The 21650-nt window shown below is 43.6% G+C and overlaps 1 protein-coding gene across 1 annotated transcript in view; it reads right to left on the reverse strand.

The window, feature by feature from the left end:
• Nucleotides 1-678: 678 nt before the first annotated feature.
• The window catches only part of grin2da (glutamate receptor, ionotropic, N-methyl D-aspartate 2D, a), a 126492-nt gene continuing 105520 nt past the window's right edge, over nucleotides 679-21650 (reverse strand). The window contains exons 17-19 of the mRNA XM_073463685.1: nucleotides 12725-12786; nucleotides 10875-11045; nucleotides 679-3849 (exon numbers count right to left, since the gene is read on the reverse strand). Of these exons, the coding sequence (XP_073319786.1) occupies nucleotides 679-3849; nucleotides 10875-11045; nucleotides 12725-12786 (3404 nt within the window). The remainder of the gene's footprint in view (nucleotides 3850-10874; nucleotides 11046-12724; nucleotides 12787-21650) is intronic.

The following is a 21650-nucleotide window of genomic DNA, read 5'->3' on the forward strand; positions in this document are numbered from 1 at the left end:
AAAACAAGGTGGTTATCACCTTCCTCTCCCTCAAAACAAGAAGGTATTGATCATACACAACAAACGTGCCTCGGGTGGGCGTCACAGTTCTGCGGGGGTGTAAACAGTTTGTTAAGGGAAAAAGGAAAGTAGGGGTAAGCGATTTGTTTAAGGGAAAAAAATAAGAACACTGTTCTGTGTTAAAGGCTTCTGAGAGCAGCAGGCATACAGTACTACAAAGTTCCTGAGCCCTCAGTAAGCATTAAGAATCATCTGAATACAAACTACGGCTCTGCTTCAACATCCAAAGCCCTTTACTGTCTATAGCAAAGGAGTCTCCTTCGGTTGTACCACTTTTAATGTCTGATTTGCTTTTAGTGTATTGGTTAACCCAGTTCAGAATGCAAGTTGTTGCTGTTGTGGTAGTCTTTCACATACTGAGAGGAATCGAAGGAAACAGTAAGCACAAGGTTGCTCCTGTTTTCCTTTGACCTGCCTCATTGGGTTTGTTTGGCTTTCTGGTTTGTTTGTTTGTTTGTTTGTTTGTTTGTGCAGAACTTTAGGAAAGGGCTCAGTGCGTATACTGTACTGACTTGGCTGTGCAGCTATGATTGCTGCCAGGCAGATTCAGATCCAGATCACCTGCTTAGGGGTCAGCCTTGCAGGACTCTCTTATGACTTTTGTTACCTTGTTGAACTTCAGACCTCACTCTCCACACTGGAAAAGTGGGCTGAGCCCCTTCGCGAGCAAAGGCTCTTGGCTTTGAGGGGTAAGTGAGGAGACTGAGGAAACCTCTGGGGCTGAGGTACAGAGCGCAATCTCTGGTACTGTAGTTTAGCACTTGCCGAAGCCATGGAGGAGGGCTGGGGTGCTCCCGGAGTGGATGAGACCACAGAGGGAGAAGATACAGAAGAGGAAGAGGTAGGGGGAGGAACGTGGATAGGATGAGATGAGGACGGAGGGGCTGGAAGGGCGGGGAGCGGGGGTGGCAAATTAGGTATGAGGGTCGGAGGTGGGGATGATTGCCGTCCTCGATCTCGATCCCTATCTGTTCTCTGTGTCCGCTGTTGGATACTGAGGTTTGACTGGCTGCCAGATTTGGATGGATTTTGTGAGCGATCAGGTTTGGAGGAAGATGAGGAGTCATGTTTGGGCTTGAGGGGACCGCCAAAACTCTGGCAGTGTTGGAACAGCTCTTCCTGGCTTCGAGATGTTATGCGTGCCCATTTGGAAGAATGGGAGTGCGGATGGTGTCTGGGGGAATGACAGGAGGAACAAGCTGTGTGCCCTCTTCCCTTGTCCTTTGACTTGCGTTTACTCTTCTTCTCATCTTGTATATGGAGTTTGTCCACCGACCAGTATCGTCGAGGAGGTGGTGGCGTGAGAGGAGGCGGGGGCCAGTGTGATCCTGAGCCCCAACCTCTATCTCCATCTCCTCTTCCTCCTCCACCACCACCTCCGCTAGACCCCCATCCACTTTCTGCTGTCCCCCACCTCTCTCCTCGCTCGAGGAACAGGTCATCTCGACTGTTGATGCTGCCGGCTTTATCTCTCGAGGGGTAGGTGCTGAAAAACCAACCTCCCCCTCCAATTCCTCCAACTGCCCTTCCTTCATGATCCTCCCAGTACCTCTCAAACTTCCCAAACTCTCCTGAAGAACCATCATCATCAGAATATATACCGACTACCTTATCACGTTCCCGCTCCTCATCGGACATTGTCCTTCCTCCTCCACGCCTCTTTCCACGCTCAGCTTTCCGTCTCTCAAGCTCAGAATCTTCTTCCTCACGCTCTACTTCAGACTCCCATTCATGGAAGGACAATCCCTCCTTGGAGAGCATCTCACCTCTCCCGCTCCGTCCCAGCAATGGCCTCCTCTCTCCTTCTATTCCTACAGCATCTCTGTCTGAACTTTTACTCTTCCTCCTTTTAGAGGAGACAGGCAACAAGGGCAGAAAGGCAGATGGAATAGTGTCAGAGGACGGGTTGCCCCCTCCCCAGAACTTGACAGATGAAGAGGGCTTACTGCTAGAGCTCTGATAGTGCTTACTGTTCCTTCGCCTCTGGTGTCTTTCTTTCCCTCTGCTTTCTTCCCCATCATCCCTCTCTTTTTCTTCTCTTTCCTTCCTGTCGTCTTCACCGGGGATGTTCCATCCATAGCTTCTGATTGAGCTTTCACTCTTTTTCCGAAAAGACTCTCGTCTCAGGGGCGGGTATGATGGGTAGTCTGGTGTCCCTGACTTGAGTTCCTCTCTCTTTTCAGCATCTCCTCCCTCCTGCTCAGACCTCTTCCGCTCTCTCTTCCTTGTCTTATCCTCTTTTTTCCGTTTCTTCTTTGTTTTGCGGCGCTTTCGCTCCCTCTCTCTTTCCCTTTCTTCCCTTTTCTTCTTCTTTCGGCCCTTCTTCCTCCTCTTCCTCTCACGCTCCCTCTCTTTGTTGTGCCTTTTCTCCTCTCTACCCACTGCGCCATCTCCCCGGCTTGTTGTTCCTCCTCTCACTCGTTCTCTGTCACCCCATGATGCCCACCACTCCTGAAGTTGGGCAAGCTGGCTGCCTGTTCTCTCTCTGCCAAAATCTCTCTGAGGGCGTGGCTTTCGGGGCGGGATTGGTGGAGGCGGTGGGCTGCATGGCAGTGAGCGTGATGACATCCGGCGTGAACGAATCTTCCGCCGTGACCCCAAGAGGAGGCTGGACTCCTCTGTAAGCAGATCTGAGTCATAATCATCATCCACTGTAAAATCCCTATCGCCTGGTCGATACCGGAAACTCAGTGAGGAGTTGTAGGAGCTGTCACTGGAGCAAGAGGAGGGGGAATTTGACCTAGAGAGCGAGACAGATGATGAAGAAGAGGATGAGGACGATGTAGATGAGGAGGAAGAGGACGAGGCACTGGAGCAGGAGGAGTAGAAACGGCATGGGGAAGAGGGTGTGGTAGGGGTGTGTGTTGGGGAGGAAAGGGGGACAGGCAGAGGAGGAGGTGGAGGAGGACGTCGCCCTCTCCTTCCACCTCCATCACCTGCTCCATACCTCCCACCTCCTCGCCTCCCTAGAGGGAGTATATTCTCATACAGGGGACCTCCTGAGCCTTTTCTTCTTGCCTGAACTAGGCTTCCTCGTCGCCAGAAAGGTGGCCTTCGTGGGGAGGATGGGAGCGGTGGAGGTGGCTTGGCGATTAAGTGCCCTGGGCCTTGTGGGGGGCCTTTTGGAGGCAGACGTGGCATGCCTGAGGCTTTGGGGCCTCGAGGATTAGCTTTGGGAGTCTGCTGGGGGCCAGCTGCCTGTTGGTCTGAGTTAGCTCCTAGCCCCTCTGGATCTATAGGACCATAGTAGCGCTTATATTCATCTAGTCCCGTGTCACCTGCTCCACTTGCAACACCTCCTTGCATGTTCCAGTGCTGTCCAAGGTTTTGCTGAAACTGCTGCTGAGCCTGGAGTTCAGTGATACCTCCTGCTATCCCCCCAATACCCACTCCTCCACCACTGCCTGCAGTCATGACTTTCTCTGGCTTTGGCCTGTTCCAGCGATCAACCACAGCGAGTCTGCGGTCATGCCGTGGCAAGAAAGTGGAGCAGGGCATGGGGCCTTCCAGTAAGGGGCTGTTTGAGGGTCCCAGAGCCATTGCTGAGTGTCCTGTAGTTGGCGGCGTTCCAGGTAGCATGGTTGTATAAGTCTGCCCCTGTTGCTGTTGTTGGTGGTGCTTCTGCTGCTGTTGCTGCTGCACCATGGCAATGGCGGTCGTGTTATTAATCGTGGCTGTGACGAGGTGTTGTTGAGGTGCTGTAGGCATGCTGGTCATTGTGTGGTACTGGGGCAAAGAGCTTCCCCCTGGTGCTGTCTCATCCTCAAACTGGCAGCAACTGTACATCCCCTGGGTGGAGAGATAAAAGAAAGATTGTAATTAGACCAGCAGGCTGCCAAGTATGATAAGCAGGAACTGTGTGTGTATGTGAGAGACAGACACAGAAAGAGAATGCCCAACATCCCCAATTTTGAAAAGAAAACCTATAAAGCAGTTTTGATCTGATACTAAAGCTATCTTCAGAGAATTGCATGTGTACTAAGTAAAGTATATAAGCCTCATTGTATCTGATTTCACCAGTTTCGTAAATCAAAAATCCAGATCTTTTGACAGTAGCGGATCCATTTAAACACTCACTTTCACTGATTTTAGTACGATTTGCACGAAAAGACACACTTGGTTTAGAGTTTAAAAAAATATGATGAACTACAGCTAAGTTTCAACATATCCATGGTTTACAGAAACATACATTGCCAACATTTATGCTGGCGATTGGGATGACAAATGTCAATATTTGGATTCATACTGTTAGTCTTGATGAAAAACAAAAAAAGAATATGAATGCTGTGCTTAAAAAAGTCTGTTTAACAGCTACTATGGATACCGTTTACCATCCAGAGAGAGAGACTTCAAATTTGTCTCGACTACAACTTGTGTATTCATATTTTTCTTTATTCAGTGCATTGCATAACCACTGACTGTGCAGCTTGTCGGCTCAATATGTTTCACAATAACATTTTGAAAAGAAGAAAATAATCTACCTTTACTCTCTCTCAACATGCTGGGTAATCGCTCTAGGTAGTTTCCCCCTACTTCAGGTTCTCTGAGTCACCACATCTCCAATGAAGACAAACTACAAGGAGTACTGACCATTAAATATTGATGAGAGTTTTGGAGAAACTTTGGACTGAGTTTACTAAGGTGCTTGGAGTGTCAGTTTTCACACTATCAAACCAAACAAAGCTTTCAGCAAACAAAGCATCACTCAGCTGGAGCAGGACTAGGTTTTTCTCCGAAGACACTGTGAAAAACAATTGTTGATAGCACACGGAGTATAAAGCTTCTGGAGAAGAGTCAAAACAATGGGGGAGCAAAGCAACAGAACCTGTTTTGTCACTGTGCAAATAAAACAACTGGTGACAGATGGTGCATTTTAAGAGAAGCACCTCTCCTCCTAGCTGCCATCTTACATACTTAAGCAAAACTCAACGAGCTTCAACGTCTCCTTGGACTGCCTTTCCCAGTGCACACATCACAAATTAAATAATGAACAATGATCTAAACTAAAGTAGAGTTCTCCCATCACATGAGGTTAGAGATTTTAGTCACAACAAAAAAACAGACCCATTTCCAGGCCCTTTGGGTGTACTGCACCATTCCTCACTGGTGTTCATATAGAGAAACACTTTCCTCTAGTCTTATTTTCCAGGTGATACGTGATCTGCCAGTCAAGTAAGAATATTCAACACAGCTCCAATAGAAATCTACTTGTTTGAGGAATATTCAAGAAATGATTGTCTATATCTTGAAATAGCAAAAACAAGACAGGTAAATGTACACAAATCAAGAAAAATGAAATCTGATCTTAAAAAAACACAGCACTTGAATACATATTTATTTGCTACTTACTTCACTGGTAATACATATTTTAAGAAACTGATACTCTGCTGCGTTTTGCTAGCTATCTTTGGCTATAGCCTCACTTCCGTTAGCTAATTAGCTCAGTTAGTTTGAGGGGAATGGTGCTCAGCTCAACCGGGCTCTGCAGACTCCCAGTGAACACAGCTGGACACCAGACTGGAACTAAACACAGACCGATGAAGGCCAGTTTGACAGCAGGGAACACAGTACAGAGGTGATTTACAGCACTCTCACCAGGACTCTGGGGCAGAAACAACACAGTGGGTGGGGATGGGAGAGGCGTGAAGCGGGAGAGGAAAGAGACAGTTGGGCATCTGCAGTGGGCGACAATGGTTCACTGTTTTGATGAATTTAATATAATTTAATTTAATTTGAGTTTAGATTTGGTTGAAGATGAGTTAACGAGACAGTTAAGCTTGTCTTAGTTCGGCGAAGAGAAGCTTGAATTCAGATGGTGGATGGTTGTATTTTTCTTTTTAGCATGGAAATCCTCATAAGGGGATTTACTTTCATACATTTTGTGAGTTTATTTTGTTCATTAATTACACTAAAAGTCAAGAGAACTTGTAAAATGTAGCGATCTTGCCGCTTGCATACATCTCCCCGCTGAAACTACAGGGGCTGTTTATTGCCACTTGAGGTGCAAAGTGGCAGGACAGGCCAGGGCTAGGTTTTTAGCATGCTAACAAGAGTAGACATATCTGCAAAACAATACGAAGATAACTTTGATATAATGTCAATGCTGCTGATAATGTGAGTTCATTTTTTTAACATTTGAAACCAAAATTCTGGCCATATCTTACAAACTGCCTCAAAAAAGAGCCATGCAGTCCTTGAAAGGGCAATTTCTGTAGTGAAAGAAAACCTAATGATGCAGAAGGAACTACTGTTTATCTGATGTCAAGATTTTGTTTCCAGCAGTTGGTTCTGACGGGGACATATCAGGACAGAGACTCTTATTTTCACATTCATGTTTCATGTTTTGGTGTTGTTGTTTGTTGCCACTTGAGTTTAAATATGATCGTTCTCACTTGGATTTAATGAACTGCTCCAACCATGCTCCTGTCGAGCTTTATACATCTCAGCAGCAACTTTCAACAATGTTTGCTATGAATAAAACATGAGCTGAAAGAGTTGGGAAAAAGAGAAGATTACTAGCTTCTTGTGACATAATTTTATGTTTTAAACCCCAGGCAGGATCAGTTAATTTAAAATCGTGTCACAGAAGCAAATCTGTCTCTGCAATGCTCCCTTACCTTTGTATATTTACACCTCCCTGTAGATAGATGGGACTCAATTAGCAGTACTGAGGAGAGCCATGTAAATCACAAAGACTCTATTATTCCTCATACGTGAAGATGATTCATAATATCCATCGATATCTGTCACATCTTAATGACTAAATGTGTGGGGCCTCCTCTAAATCTCTGCTCCCAGGCCGTGACACAGATCTGATGGAGAGACTGTAATAATGGCCCTTCCGGACACATGAATCAGCAGTCCCAGTGGCAGAAATGCTATCACAGCCCCCAGAGCATGGGGTGCAGCATACTGTGAAATTGAAACTTGGGTCAGTCGCTGATTGGGTTAAAGCAAGCCACAGAGGCTAGCTGCAGAGGCTTTAAGGCAAGCACAGCATATAGCTTGGGAGATAGAAGCTAACTGGTCTTGGGAGTGCCCTTTCCATGGAATTGATGTTTTTACTCTAAGAATGGGGAAGGCTACAGATAAGAGTTGTGTTTGCTCATGCAAGAAAATATGCTGGTATGCTCTGAACGTGTGAAGAGAGGTGAAGTTGCACTTAAAAGAGTCTACAGGGAAGCCCGTTGGGGAATATCTGGATATCAGACACTGCAGGGGGCACAATAGGTTTTCATCCACATGAGCCATACAGATTATACAGTAGTGTGTTCAGTAAGCCCATGCATAATGCAGGTTTTGCTAGGCTTTAAGAATAAATTAGAAATTACTATGAAACATTAAATGTTGTGATTGATGATGTGATTGAAGTAGATATTTGGAAGAAAACCGGCAGCCTTAAAAATTTGAGTGACTTTAGGTTGAATAATTAGCTGAAAGCATTCTTTGAAGTTTTCTCTTTTGTGAAACCAATTGTTAACTGAACTTGAGAAAACATGTTAAATAATTAAGTTGTTAAGATATTAAGCTGATTCCACAAATTAATCTCCACTGACAAAATAATTTGATTTTCTCTCAGTTTGAAAACAAACAGAGAACAGTCGCAGTGCTTTGTTCCACCACTGGCACAGAGACAATTTGTGAAACTGCTCCCAGTTTAGCTTTTCAATTTGAAGCACAAGGGGGTCCAGTCTGAATTCAATGCTAACCTTCATCATGTTCTTAATATTATAATTATTGTCACTTCGGACCTACTAGAAGTTTGTGGTGGTATCTGTAACTGCAGAGGCTCTGCCATCCGCCTACATTTTCTTTTTTTTCAGTGTTTTGCTGTGTTCAGGAGGTATCTGGGGATCTATTTTGGGGCAGTGGTGTGAAGCCCCCGACCAATAACAGCGTGATGTCTGGACATTAGCGACCAGGTTACATCCCTGTCTCTGTCTTTCTCTTCTGCTCCCTGTCCGTCATAAAGAGATAAATGTCTGTTTGACCGGGAGCAGAGCTGAGCTACAGACACACACAGAGCAGAGGTCGACAGCAGACAAGATGAACTTTTGTATTCACACAAAATGCAGCCATGTGACTGCGGTGTTGTGCTCTGCCAACACACCATTCAAATACAGCTCAATGGGCAGACAAACAGTAACATATCCTGCATTGTATACCCTTAATTGACTTGCAAGCATTCTCCACTTTGTGCTAAATGTACACTCATCTCATACTTTTATTAACTTGTATTGAAATGAATGTCTTATATTAACTATCAAAGTAATTAGAAACACTAAAATGTGCTTTAAGATTGATAGCTGAGGTTCTATATAGTGCATAGTTTGAACTGTAAAGCAATTTTCTGTTTTTGCGGGTAAATTTACAGTTTTTCATTTAGTTGTACTGGAGCAATTTCCTCATACGTTGGAAGCATAAAGCCAGAAGTAAGAGCTGTAATGTTACTTCCTCTCACTCCTTTTTAATAGTGCAATTAGAGCACTCTTCCGCTGTGCATAAATTAGCCATTTTCCCTGCTTTGTCAGGCAGGAAGGGGTAATAAATCACAATCTTCTGTCATCATTCCAACATGATGGTGTTCCTCTCACAGCTACTCAGCAAGTATTGTAACACAGCGCCTTCTGACAAACAAGAATATCTCCCTTACTGCTCTATGAGGCTTGTTTTCTACTTCAACAGTCACCCCGCCCCTCCACCTCGCCTCCATCCTCCCTCCTCCTATCTGTCCCCGTCGTTCCTTTCCCCCCTGCACCTCCTTCTGGCCTCTCCCCCAACACCTGCTATACTCCACTGCCTCCGCCATCCAGACCCACAGCTGTCTTCTCAGCCAGTTCTCTTCTCTTCTTATCTCAAAGTTTCCCTCCCCTATACCTTCCTACTTCTCCTTACTTTCCCTCCCCAATCACAGCATTCATCTCCTTTCTTGATACTTCCACTTCTTACTGTTCCATCCCCACTCTTTACTCCTTACTCTCCTCTTTGTTCCTCTAAACCCTCCTTTTTTTCATGTCAACCTCTGTAAGTCTCTCTTTGTACCTGTACTTAATTATCCAGGACCCCAAGCCAAACTTTCAGAAACTGTTGTTACTGTAAAAGGGAACAGCTGCACATCAGCCAAGTGATCAGTCTAGCCTGCAGCCTTTGGCCTTCTCTTGGTGTGATGCCAAGGATACTATTGATGTCCCTCTTTTTGGCTCTACCTCCTTGTCCCCCGCTGAGTGCCAGAAACAAATACCAATATTGAGTGTCACTTACTGTTGTGCAATCCATACCTTGATTGCATCTGAAAAAGGTTCATCATTATCCATCTTTATTTTCCTGGATGAAGTGGCCTTCTTTGCAGCAATCAGTAAGATGTCTCCATTTTTGTTTTCAATTTAATTCCACACAGGAAACAGGAGACCCTAAGAACTTTTCAGTCAATCATAACATCTGCTCCAGCACAAATCGTTTACCAATGCTCCTTAACCACCGCAGGTTATTTCACTGATTGCTTCTCAGGTTGAGAGAGTGCAAATCAGGGAGATCAGCTGCTGTAGTGTTTGGTTGAAATGAAAATGAAGATTTAAAAGCTGTCACGCCTCAGAGTTCACGTCCTCCAGTTCTCACCAGCTGGCAGAACTTTTGAATTGTTTTATATCTTCTGTAGATCCTGTGTACCTTTTGTTGTTCTGTCTTGAGGATAAATGCATCCAACATAAAGAACTGCCCTCCACTCCAGAAGGTGGTGTGATATGCATTCTTAGTAATAGTTGTACAAAAGCATCCATTTCTCCAAGTGATCTATGTTTTAATTATAAAAATCTTGCCATGCTGCATCCACCCCGACGAGAAATGGCTTCATAAACCTAAGAATCAGAGATAGTACACATGGTTTACTGGAGCATACACTGTTACTGCTTGACCTCATTTACAATGTAAATAACAGTTTTTTTTAATGAAGGGTTAGCAGAAAGCTGTTGTGAGAAGTAAATCTTTCTCGTGGTGCACCATAAGGCTCATTTCTTGTCCCCATTCTTCTCTGGCTCCATAGGCTGCCATTAACTTTGTGCATTTGCATTTGTTGCTATGCAGATAACATACCATTCTACATTTCTTTTCACATCTGATTGACAGCCTTGCTGACTAAATTTTATTCTACAAATGAGTGATGACAATACAGAGATGTTACAGTATGGAAACACCAAATTATTGGGGAAGGATTAAAAGTGAGAACCTCCATTTAAATCTCTTGTTTCATTTTGTTTGATTTAATTTTTAATGTATTTCATTTTTTTTTTTTTCCAAGGTTAAAATTGATTATTTTTTTTAAACCTGTGGGCAAGTTTAAGAGGCATGTCTTTTTAAAAATATCCATACACTGCTAAAAAAACACTAATTTTCAGATTTTCAAATTTCCGTTGGTCCCTGAATGAACTATGGCCATGTACTACGAATGTTTTCAGCAGGAAAAGTAACCTAAAAGTCTAAAGTCTAATTCAAATAAACATTATATTTTATCTGAAATCAGTGTCATGAAAAATTTCTCCAAAAATAAACCATGTGCACCAACCAGATACTATTCTGAGTAACAGGGAGGCCATGATTGACTGAGAGCACCAGTGACACAACGAGAAGTCAGTGCGTCTAGCTGAAGTGCAGGATGGCGAGCAAGCAGCCAGGAAGAGTCAACAAGTTCAGACGTTTCTCCATAACCCTCGCAGGTACTTGGAACAGTGTTGTGTATATTTCATTTGTTTTACTTTTTCAAAGAAATACACCATGATGCTTGTTAAGGTGTTTGTGGGGTCTTTGTTGCCTTCACCCACCCTGCTGAGAGCCAAGAGGAAGTCCATCCCACCGGATCGCTTCACACAGTGCCGCAGCTTCCAATACACCAGGTGCTCCCAGGCAAATACCAGGAGGCTGAGGCCCATGGCCACCAGCAGCATGTAGAAGACCCCGGCCATGTTGTCTATGTCCAGCTTACTGCTCATCACCTGGAGGGGAGAGTGGATAAATAGGGGGAGACAGGAGGGAAGGAGAGTAATGGGAAGCATTATAGGAGGTGAGAGCAGAGAGAAGAGCCGAGGAAAAAGAAAGCGTGAAAGTGAAAGGCGGAAGAGGTAAAAGGAAAGCATAGTAGAAGGGAGGGGCAGAGATGAGACAGCAGAGTGTATTTATTACTAACGAGGGCCAATTTGTCTCCTAGACAGCAGATAAAAAGTTAATTACAACCAGCAGTAGGATAGAGAATCCTTCGCTGTCACTGGATGTCAGAGCACCCATCTGTGATATTTTAGAGCCCCTGCACTCAGAACACTGATGCAAAGACCAAAACATGTCAGTCACCACAAAATATCTGGTTGGGATCAAACAAAAAGCTTTTCAGGCTATTTAATTAATTCAGTTTCAACATAAATAGCTCTCATCTGCAGCCGGGCGGCATTCACACTTGAATCAATAACTATTATTGTTTTGTATCAAGGGTTTTGGCTCCTGTTGGGGCATTTGAACCCAATATGTATGCAGACATTTATTCTGAGATGTGTACGGCTTTACTTTGGTTTGTTTCTCCAAATGGCACCCTTCTGCAAGACCTGCAGTGCAGTTTTGTTCGGTTTGTCTTTGAAACCAACTTCACAAACAACCTCAAAATGCAGGGTGATGTTTGAGAGGCAGCAGTTATCTGTGTTTGGAAATCTGAGCAAAACAATATTAACTGATGGGCGGCAGGAGCGAGGATATAGAATAGAAACATGACTCATACCTGGAGAGATGACTACTTTTGATTGCATGTAACTACTGCTGACAGGCTGTGGTTTGCTCCGGACTGTGTGACAACTATTTTTTTCCACAGGAGAAACCATTCTCTCTCACACTCTCAATATCAGTATCAGGTTTATCAGTGAAGTTGTTAATAAGCTGTCAGACGAGAACGATAAAATTCAATCTGCAACTATGAACTGAAAATTGGCTTCATACACTGTACTATCACTTTAAACCAGAAGATAACAAAGAAGAGTATAATCTGGTAAATAGACTTGGTTGAAAATGTTTCTTGTTGTTAAAGGGATACGATTACAGCATTGTAGATGAAGGAGAGACCACTTATCCCCCTTTATTCACATTTGGCCAAGTAAAGTTGCCCTAGATTCAACAACCCCTGGACAACCATAAACATCACTACTCATGGCAATGGCAGACTTGTTGATTGTGTGTCATCGCCTTGTATTATATGAAGGATATAGAATTACAAGGACCGGACTGGAGCCCCAAGACAGGCAGCTGAGCCCTGGTAAATGCGTCATTGCTTTTCAACATGTTCTCACTCCCAACCTGTCAAATTCGGCAGCTTGGCAAGTTCGCTTTAGCTTCAAACCATGACGCGCTACCTATCACTATTGCATTTTGCACGTTAAGGGCTCTGTGGTCAGGTTCACAATAATTGAATTTCAAGTATGACATATTATGATTTTTGGAAATGTTATTAACGTTGTCGAATGGTTGCAGTTTGGTTGGGTTTAGGTACCAAAACTACTCAGTTAGGTTTAGGAGAAGATTATACTTATACAACAGTTTGGTTGGACAACTATTTAGCTTATTCAGAAAACAGAGCAGAGGCTGACTGTGTAACAGGTTGATGATGAAAAGCAGAGAAAGGTATAAGATGCCATACCTCGATTTTATCATTGTGGCAGATACCCGACAGCCAGAGACGCTCCAACATATCGATCTCATCTGCAAGAGAAAAGATGGAGGGAGAACAAGGAGGTCAGAAAGAGGAGAAGCTGAAAGAAATAGAGAAATATGGCAGAGAGAAGCAAGTTTATGAGGCACGTAGGGAAGAGAGAGTAAGATTATGGGGCAGAAGAGCTGATGAGACATAAGAAAGACATGGAAGTACGAAAGGAGAAGACAATAAGGGAGAAATAGTACAGCACTGGAGGAGAATATAAAAAAGAACAATTTTTAAAAAGGGGATTACCGCCCCTTTGTTATGAGAGCGAGGTTCTTGATCCCCCGAGGGAGAAAAAAAGAAGCAGGAGAAGGAAAGCTTAGGAGGTGAGGAGAGAAGGAGGAGAAGGGCTGAATCTGTTGTTTTACACTGAAAAAAAGAGAGGGACATATGATGAAATGCAGCAAGGGGGAGAGAAATGAGAGGAGAGGGTGAAACCTCATTTGTAAGATGTTAAAATAGAAGACAAAATTAGATTGTTAGGAGAGAGAGGACCAAAGAAATCGATACAGCCGAACCAGAGATATCACCGTTTTTATTCGACTTGTTATTCTTCAGCTTCCTCTGGAGCCACAGAAGGCTTTATACTACTTTCCTCACATATGCAGTCGTACTTCCCAAGACCTGTAAACACACTCTAATGTGTACACTTGGTGGAGTTACCCTTTAAATTTAAAGTGGAGGGTAAAACGTTACAGATGCCATAAATTACAAGCACAGCAATATAGTGTATGAATGGAAATTTAAGAATAAGAACACAAGAGAGAGGAAGAGGATGCATGACAAAGAATAAGAGGCCATTTGCAGAGAAAGTTGTGAAACGGGGAATTATAAGCAGCGACTGGGAGTGAGAGAAGCCCTTTGAAGCAGTTTGTGAAATGGTCTGGCATCTGAGGCGGGCACGCTGAGGGCAGAGCGTCGCGACAGTGCGGGGGGAAGATGAAAGCGAGGGGACGCACGCAAATATTACACTTTGCGCTCAAACTGTCAGAATCACACACACACACATGTGATACACACTCTGAGCTGCAGCGTAATGGGACTCTCAGCGCTGCCCATTAATGCATTAATCACAAAGAATGAGGCAGTGGGAAGGAAAAGCAGGATCAAATGCACAGAGAGACTAATGTAGACAGATGTGCACCGACCCGGTCGCAGAGGTCTTTTAACACCAGCGCACACACACTGTCATGCACACGCTCTGAAGATGTCGCCGTCAAAAGGAAGATCCAATTCCCATAGCTCGCAGTTACAATATTAATCGACCTCTGGGTTAATTATTGCAGTCTGGAATCCCCTTCCGTAAAGCCCCGCCACACGGATTAGACCACCACGACTTGGCCATGTTGACTGAAACGTCAAATCGGTTCAAACGAAACACAAATCTCACTCCGGCATGAATCACTGTGTGCCACATTTCACTTCCTCAACAGTCATGTGTGGGAATTCAAACGTTCCTTGACAGCTGAATTATATCGGGCTGCACTCCCTCCCGCTCCCAGCACGGATGCTGACAATAGACGCTAAATACGCATGTTCATTCTGCGTGCTGCTCACTCCCATAATCTAATTCATCTGGTTTCAATGAGCACTCAGTTGATTTCTCTCTCCCTGTCCGACTCTCTGCCTCCCTCCCTTTATCTCCCTGTAAATACGTTAATCATGGCAGTCAGTGGCGCGTAAAGCTGCTCTTTGGGAGAAATCTTTCCCCACAAAGAGCTGACAGACAGGCAGAATTTCAGCTGTATCCTCTCTCACCTGCTCCAAGGAGCTGAAATGCCATGGAGCAAAGAGGGGACGAATGCACAAATGAAAGGAGCAGACGTGCAAACATGGAGAGGGGAAAAAAGCCAGAGCTTACAGTTAAATTTATATTCCATTCTGTTGATTTTTGACAGTTTAGTAGAGATTTGGGAACATTTCTTTCAGGTCTATTGTAACCCCGAGAATGCGCCTGTCAGCCCTTAATAGCTTTACATTGGTCAGCAGTGAGGATTTAAGGCCCTCCAATCTTCAGTCCTCTCTGTGGCATTATAAATAATGTCTCCTTTATCCAATCTGTGCAGAAAAAGCAATAAGGGGAAAGGTATTACGACCTAGAGCAGTTTTTTTTACATCACCTGGAGTACCTCCACATGCAGGCAAGCAGATAAGCAGATGGCATAAGCACCTCAACGGCTGTACAGAACATAAAATAGGATTTGTAATTTGTTCAGAAGATTGAAACCTTCGTTCCCTCTCCAACAACAGGAGCATAATGTTGTTATGCAGCTACATATAAATCTCCTACTGTGGAGGTCAATGTGGATGGTTTTCCATGACAAAGCATGTGACTGTAAAACGAGTCTGCTTCTGTACCAACAGTGAACGATGTGTTCTTCCAACCAGGATCTTTACCGAACATAAAAGGAATACATCTTATTTGACCAAACTTAACCAACGTCTTACCCGTCCTCATCAGAAAAACAACCATATGACTGTGAAAGCACCTTATTGCATCCCATACTTATGTTTACTGTTCGGTGGCGACCTCTACTGGCAATATAAATCACTACAGAAGCAAAGGCGGGAATCAAGTGAAGTAGTATAAGGAACAACAAAGGTGGCCTTGGGGGAGGGGGGGTGGGGGGGTGGGGGGGGGGGGGGGGTGGGCCTGATGGATGTGTCAAACAAACATTGGACTTTCTCCCAGGAGACTGCTGTTCCTGTCCCGTGTGAAACCAAAAGTCAACGGTACTAACCTTGTTCAGTTACATCACAAACAATAAACGTACATACTTAACCTAACCAAGTAGTTTTCTTGCCTTCTTTGCTCAGTCGGCATGAATCAATGTGAGTGACACAAAGGAGTAGTGAAGTCGAGGCAAACTTTGGATACACGCTGCTATGGGATTTGAGACTAGGTGCAACATCAGCAGTTGTTGTTCAGTTACATCACAAACAATATAGGTGCATGCTCAACCTAACCAAGTAGTGTTCTTGCCTAAACCGAACCAAACTGCGAGCGTAAGACGAAGGTCTGGTACACCTGTCTTGTTATGGGAGTCACTGGCAATCGATCTGTTCTGTTGTTTAAGTAAAAAGGATGCGTTGGTTCAACCACAATGAATTTTATATGCAACACGAGAAAGCTTTGGGCTACTTGTGCACCAAACTCTGTCAGTGGAACTTCCAATGATCATTTTGTCCTCACTGCGATCAAGAGCCTAAGCTACCTTCTCTCCTTCATCACTTGCTCCCAACCGGCAATCCACAATATCCCCAGACTGACTTCATGCATACCTGGCCAGAAACCCTCCACACGGCACGAGAGTGTCACCACCCGATTAAACTAAAAGATCATCATCAGCAAAGAAGCGAAAGACATGATGGTGAAGTCACTGCAAAATGTTTCACAAATGGAGCCTCACTTGCAAGTAGATTGTCATCTGTTTCAATTTCTATCATCCAAGATACACAATCTACAAATATTAGTCAGGAATAAGCCTTTATTATACTTTAAAAGCTTTTTCTGTATAATGGAAATGGACTTCGGCTTGTTAAACAAAGACTCTGCTTTGGTCTAGTCCTATTTCCTTCAGAGTCGTTCAATTTCATATTTCATAAAGTTTATTTTACCTGTCGTATTTAAATTGGATTTTTCTCAGTGACACTCTGAACAGCAGCAATATTCAGTATATGAATAACTGAAGATGAAGCAAAACTGAACTTTGCCGGGAGAGAAATATTGGACGGGACAGAAAACACAGCAAATCATTTAAAGATATTGAGGCAGCTGTTTTGTGAGTGACAGAAGTAAATTATGAGTTTGTTCCCGCTGTCGTGTCGTTGCACAGTTCCCCTATCTCTGAAAGAAATTGTTTTGTACGAACTGAGACTGTAAAAGCACAAATAATAATTGGACAGCGAGCCTGAGAGACAGCACATGTTTTCATGGTGGGAGAGGTGGTGTGCATGTGTGTGGGAGGTGGAGAAGTCTAATTAATCTCCGAGGAGATGGATCCCTAAAAAATATTAATCTTTTCAAGGGTAGCTCTGCACGGCACTTGGAGTTATGAGGGTTATCAAACCTCCCGCGAGCCAGTGCCAGAATATTTTGTCCAACTGCCAGAGCAATTTAACTTTAACAACCCTCCCATCTTTTATTCTGCCCTCTCTTCTTCCAACAAAAACGCTCTGTGAGAGGAGCGGAGCGGAATAGGGTGACGAAACATTGACGACTTATTAAAATCATTTATATCAAACGAGCCAGCAAAGGTTAATGTTTTAAAGGTCTTTGTTGTGTGAGATGTGTGAGGCTTACGAGTCTTTTAAAAGGAAATTTCTCGTGTTTATTTAGTCGTTCTTTATTTGTTTCTAGATGTTGGTCCCAAATGATCGGTGGATTTTGTTTGACTGTGGAACTAAACATAAAAAAACAAAATTGCAGGTTCAGAGAAATATCCACAGCTTTGTTCTCAGTCTATAAAATTAAAATCAACATCTGGGTCTCTGCAGACTTAAAGCCATCCGAACAAAAAAAGGATGTGAAGAAAAATCAATTTCCCGAGGGTTTACTACGCTGCAGCAGTATGTTCCACCCTCGGCGCCAAAAGCTGTTCGCATTCACATTTTCCTTTTTTTTATCATTCTTTTGTGTGCGAGGTGTGCTATTGGCTTTGCTCAGTCAGCATGAATCAATGTGAGTGACACAAAGGAGTAGTGGAGTGGAGGCAAACTTTGGATACACGCTGCTATGGGATTTGAGACTAGGTGCAACATCAGCAGTTGTATCGGTACATGTTCCTGCATCTCGGCCCTTTGCAGCGTCACTTTGAAGACGGTTTGTTCCTTTGCGAGTCTGTTGGAGCCAAGTGGGAGTTGACACGCCGCTGCCTCTTCTTCAAAAGCTTTCCTTTATCAAAAGTGCTGCCGTGCGTCTGCTCTGCAACTGGGTCTCTTCTTTATGTTTTAGCAAATAGGGTCAGCAGTGCTCCAAAAAAGGGAGTTCAACATGTAGTAATGACTATTACAGCCGTTAACTAGAGAAAAGTGTTATCAGTAGAGAGAATTAACAGCAGGTTTACATTTTTGAGGATAAAACCAACACATCCTCATGCCTTAACGACGGAACAGGAGTTTTTTGCAGCCCATCAACTGGTTCATTTTCTATAACGACACTAGGCTGGTCCAATCACATCTCTCACTGGGCCGGGGACCACCCCTCCCCCTCTGTCCTCACAGTTTCTCGTGTCAGATGCCGTGGCTCAGAGCCAAACACCTGTGGATGCAGGGCGGTAGGCATCTATGGATCAATCCATGCCAGCCCAGAATTCAGAACTTTAAAGAGTCACACTGTGTCTATAACGCTCCGTTAGCTACGGAGTCAGACAATGAAACTGAAAATATATTTCCCCCCATGAAATGAAATGGGTAAAAACCGAAGGTGTATAGAGGACCTTGAGTATCAAGAGGCTCAGTTAAGACAAACAACAAAGCAAGCAACACTCGCACAAATAAAGCTTCTGATCGTCACTCAACCAGGTTGTAGAAACACTCACAATGTCTCTCAACTAGAAAGAACAGGCACAGCAAAGAAATCTCAACGGGGCCTAGACGGAGCAGAGATTCTGGCTGACAGTCTGTTTGGATGAGGTCTGCAGTGAGTCAAGGACAGAATCAGGATGAGAATCAGACGGACGTCACAAAAGTCACATCCTGATTGGCTGAGAGGGGAATGCCCCAAGCTGCTTTCATTCATAAATCAGGAGCCAGTCTCCACAGCCTGCACACAGGTGATCTGAAACCACTGCAATCAGTCCAGACGGGTTCTGAAATTCAGCCAATATAAAAAAAGATAGCGAGGACTACACAATGGGACCGCTTCAATATGATGAAAATATTTTCAATGAAACAGAAATAATCCTTATTAGGAAAAACACAGTTAAAATATGATTTCAGCTCCAGCTTCAGCTTTCACGCAGGACCAAATAACTTCTGGCTGTGATTGAACTACATTAATATTTCACAGAATCAAAATTTTTCGAGGAAAGTGAAAACTGGAGGAGATATTAGTTTTTGAAAATTAAAGATTCTTTGTTTGGGTAAAAAAAATGATTGAATTTGATTAAACATTCTGCAATAACTATTCAAATGAATACACGTTGTATCTTTAGGGGTTTCTAGGATGTTCAGGACAAAATTCAACCCAATCCAGTGAAAAATAAGTGATTAGTGAGACACATAAATATGATGAAATGCAGACCAGAGGGGCCAAACTTAAAAAATAATTAAATTTGGAAATTTTGCTAGGTCCAATGAAAGTTTAAACAGGATTTTTTTTCCATGGTATGAAGCTGGTTTGGAATGAGCCTTAAAAATGATAGAAGGTTGGTGCTGAGAAGTTGTGGGCCATAAAAACACGAGAAACTCTTCTGTTAATGCTGCAAAATGTGCAAAAAAATCAAAGGTAGGTTTGCTGCCGGAGCTTGAACGTCTACGGTGATATTTTGCACCCGCCATTATGCAGCAGGTGAAAGTGAAGCCAAGGAACAGAGCGAGCAGGAGGATCAGCAGGGAGTCAGTCGAGAGCGAGGGTACACCGGTCCATGGCACTCGCTACTCAGCTTAGTTCTGGTTTGAGGGAACGGCACAGTATGTCTATTTAAGGGAGGCAACAAGAATGATGTGGTGGTGAGTGGTGTTCAACCACTTTTGGGGGACAAAAAAGGTGGATTCTCCCTTCCCTGATGAGCGATGGAAATACCAGCGACAGGCTGCAAACACGAGGCTAACGTTGTGTAACAGTTGGAGTTTGGTTGGATGTAGGCAGCAAAAACACTTGGTGAGGTTGAGGACAAGATCATTATTTGGGTTAAAATTAATACTTAAGTTACATCAATTCAGTTTTGTATGATTAAATTAGATTAAATAAGTCAGTAGTACTATGGCCCCTAGAGGTCGCCTCCTAACAATAAATGTAAATATGAGTCTTAATATCTGCTTGCACAAATGATATGTGCATCTGCTGTTGGTGTCACCCTATCAAATAACCAGATGTCTCATTTTAAGGAAAAACAAAACCAAACCTCAGTTTCTCAGCTTTCAGTCTGAACAGTGTCAGTAACCACGCGCCGTCCTCCCCTGGGAGCCGCTGTCGCTGCCGCCACCGAGGCATTTTCCACCGCGACTAATTGCCAAACTGACTAAATTGCTCCCCAGAGGAGCCAATTTTGTGACTGACCAGTCGAGCTATAAAAAGAAACGACGGCCCTCAAACAAAGAGACGTATTACGAGGAACAATTACAGGACCTGTTGAGGGCCATAGTGCATGTGCTGCAGATAATGAATCCATGTGATGTCTTTGGGGGCTCAGTGTCGACTGTCTGGGTGAACAATACAGAGAGCACGATCGGACTGAACAGTATTAACCAAAAACATACAATGCAGTTTACAGCAGATCATTCTGTGTTGTTCAGACAAAATAATTACTTAATTGAGTTTGAGGATTATCACACTGAACAGGGAGTTCATTCACAGCCCTGCATAATGATCACAGCGTTATCAAAGCTTCTGATCACGGTGTGTATCAGTACAGGTGTGTTTCTGTCCTCTTTGTCTCCTCTCTGTCCTCTCTGAGCCGTTCACAATGAATCGATTTTGTTTCATGGCTGCCTTTCCAAATGTCACATTTAAAGGGACAGTTCACCTAAAGATAAAATCTACTGACCCCCATGCTGATGGAAAGTCAGGTGAAGTTTCATATTCCACGAAAACATATTTCAGAGCATCACGATGGCTCCATGCAGCTCGTCCAGTTTAAATCCAAGTCTCAGGAGGCCCAGAAATCAGAAAGCTCCAAACTGACTTGAAAAAACGATATATATACCCTTTTTTAAAAAAGCCGAAATAGCTGTAGCTGCTAAGCTAAAAGAGTTACAGAGCACAACCCACCTGAAGAGAGTGCATGAGCTTCTTTTCTGAAAGCAGGATTTCATTTTTACATGCATGACCACACCGGCAGAGGTCGTGTGCACCTAAACATACTCACAGGTAGTTCTCAGGACGCATTTTTGATAATGTTGCTCTTATTATTCAAAGCTTATTTACGTCAGTGTTGCGAGATGTCTGATGATTTGAAATTGGTTCTAATTTAGTCTCAGTGTCTTTTTCTTTGAATGCAGATTGATCACTGCTTTTACCTAACTGAGCACTGATGTCATCAGACGTTAAAAAAGCTGCTGCCATTATAAAAACATGGAGAGTCCCTCTGACTGGTCCAAACCACATTACTGGAAGCTGTCAAGGTCACTGTGTAAAAGTTATTCTCCATCGCTCTCGGCTGTGTGTGCCTCCTCTCCTGCTCCTCCTCGGTTCAATAAGGGCTTCTGGCATGAATGGAGGAGGGTAAAGGAATATTGCCAAAACATTTCAGTCGATTAAAACGAAATCTGAACATTGTTACATTTGCTTTTGACGTTGGCAGCAAGAGAAGAGCTTAAATCCTTTATTAAAATGACTCTTTTCATTTAATATTTGTATCTTATTTGACAGGTTTTTGAAGGTTTGATGTGCGACCTTCCTTTCTGTGGATCCAATGAAATAACGCTCACCTGTCTGTGGGATTTAGTCAACTCATATACTGTACTGACATTTATAAGCACTGTTAAAAGATGATATGCAAAAGATCCAAGCTTCTCCTGTCTCATTTCTGCTGCCATTCAGTCGGTTTCAATCTGTTTTCAGCCTCCTCTCAGACGCATTAGAAGCAGGATTGTGAAGTGCTTAGAGACCATGATTGACACGAACCGACGTAAACAGACTGGCGAACAATGCCATCTAGTTAATTATGCTATTAAAGGAACCAGGAGGAGCTGTGAGCACCTT

This window comes from Pagrus major, chromosome 3 (assembly GCF_040436345.1).
Source record: "Pagrus major chromosome 3, Pma_NU_1.0".
Classification (NCBI taxonomy): domain Eukaryota; kingdom Metazoa; phylum Chordata; class Actinopteri; order Spariformes; family Sparidae; genus Pagrus; species Pagrus major.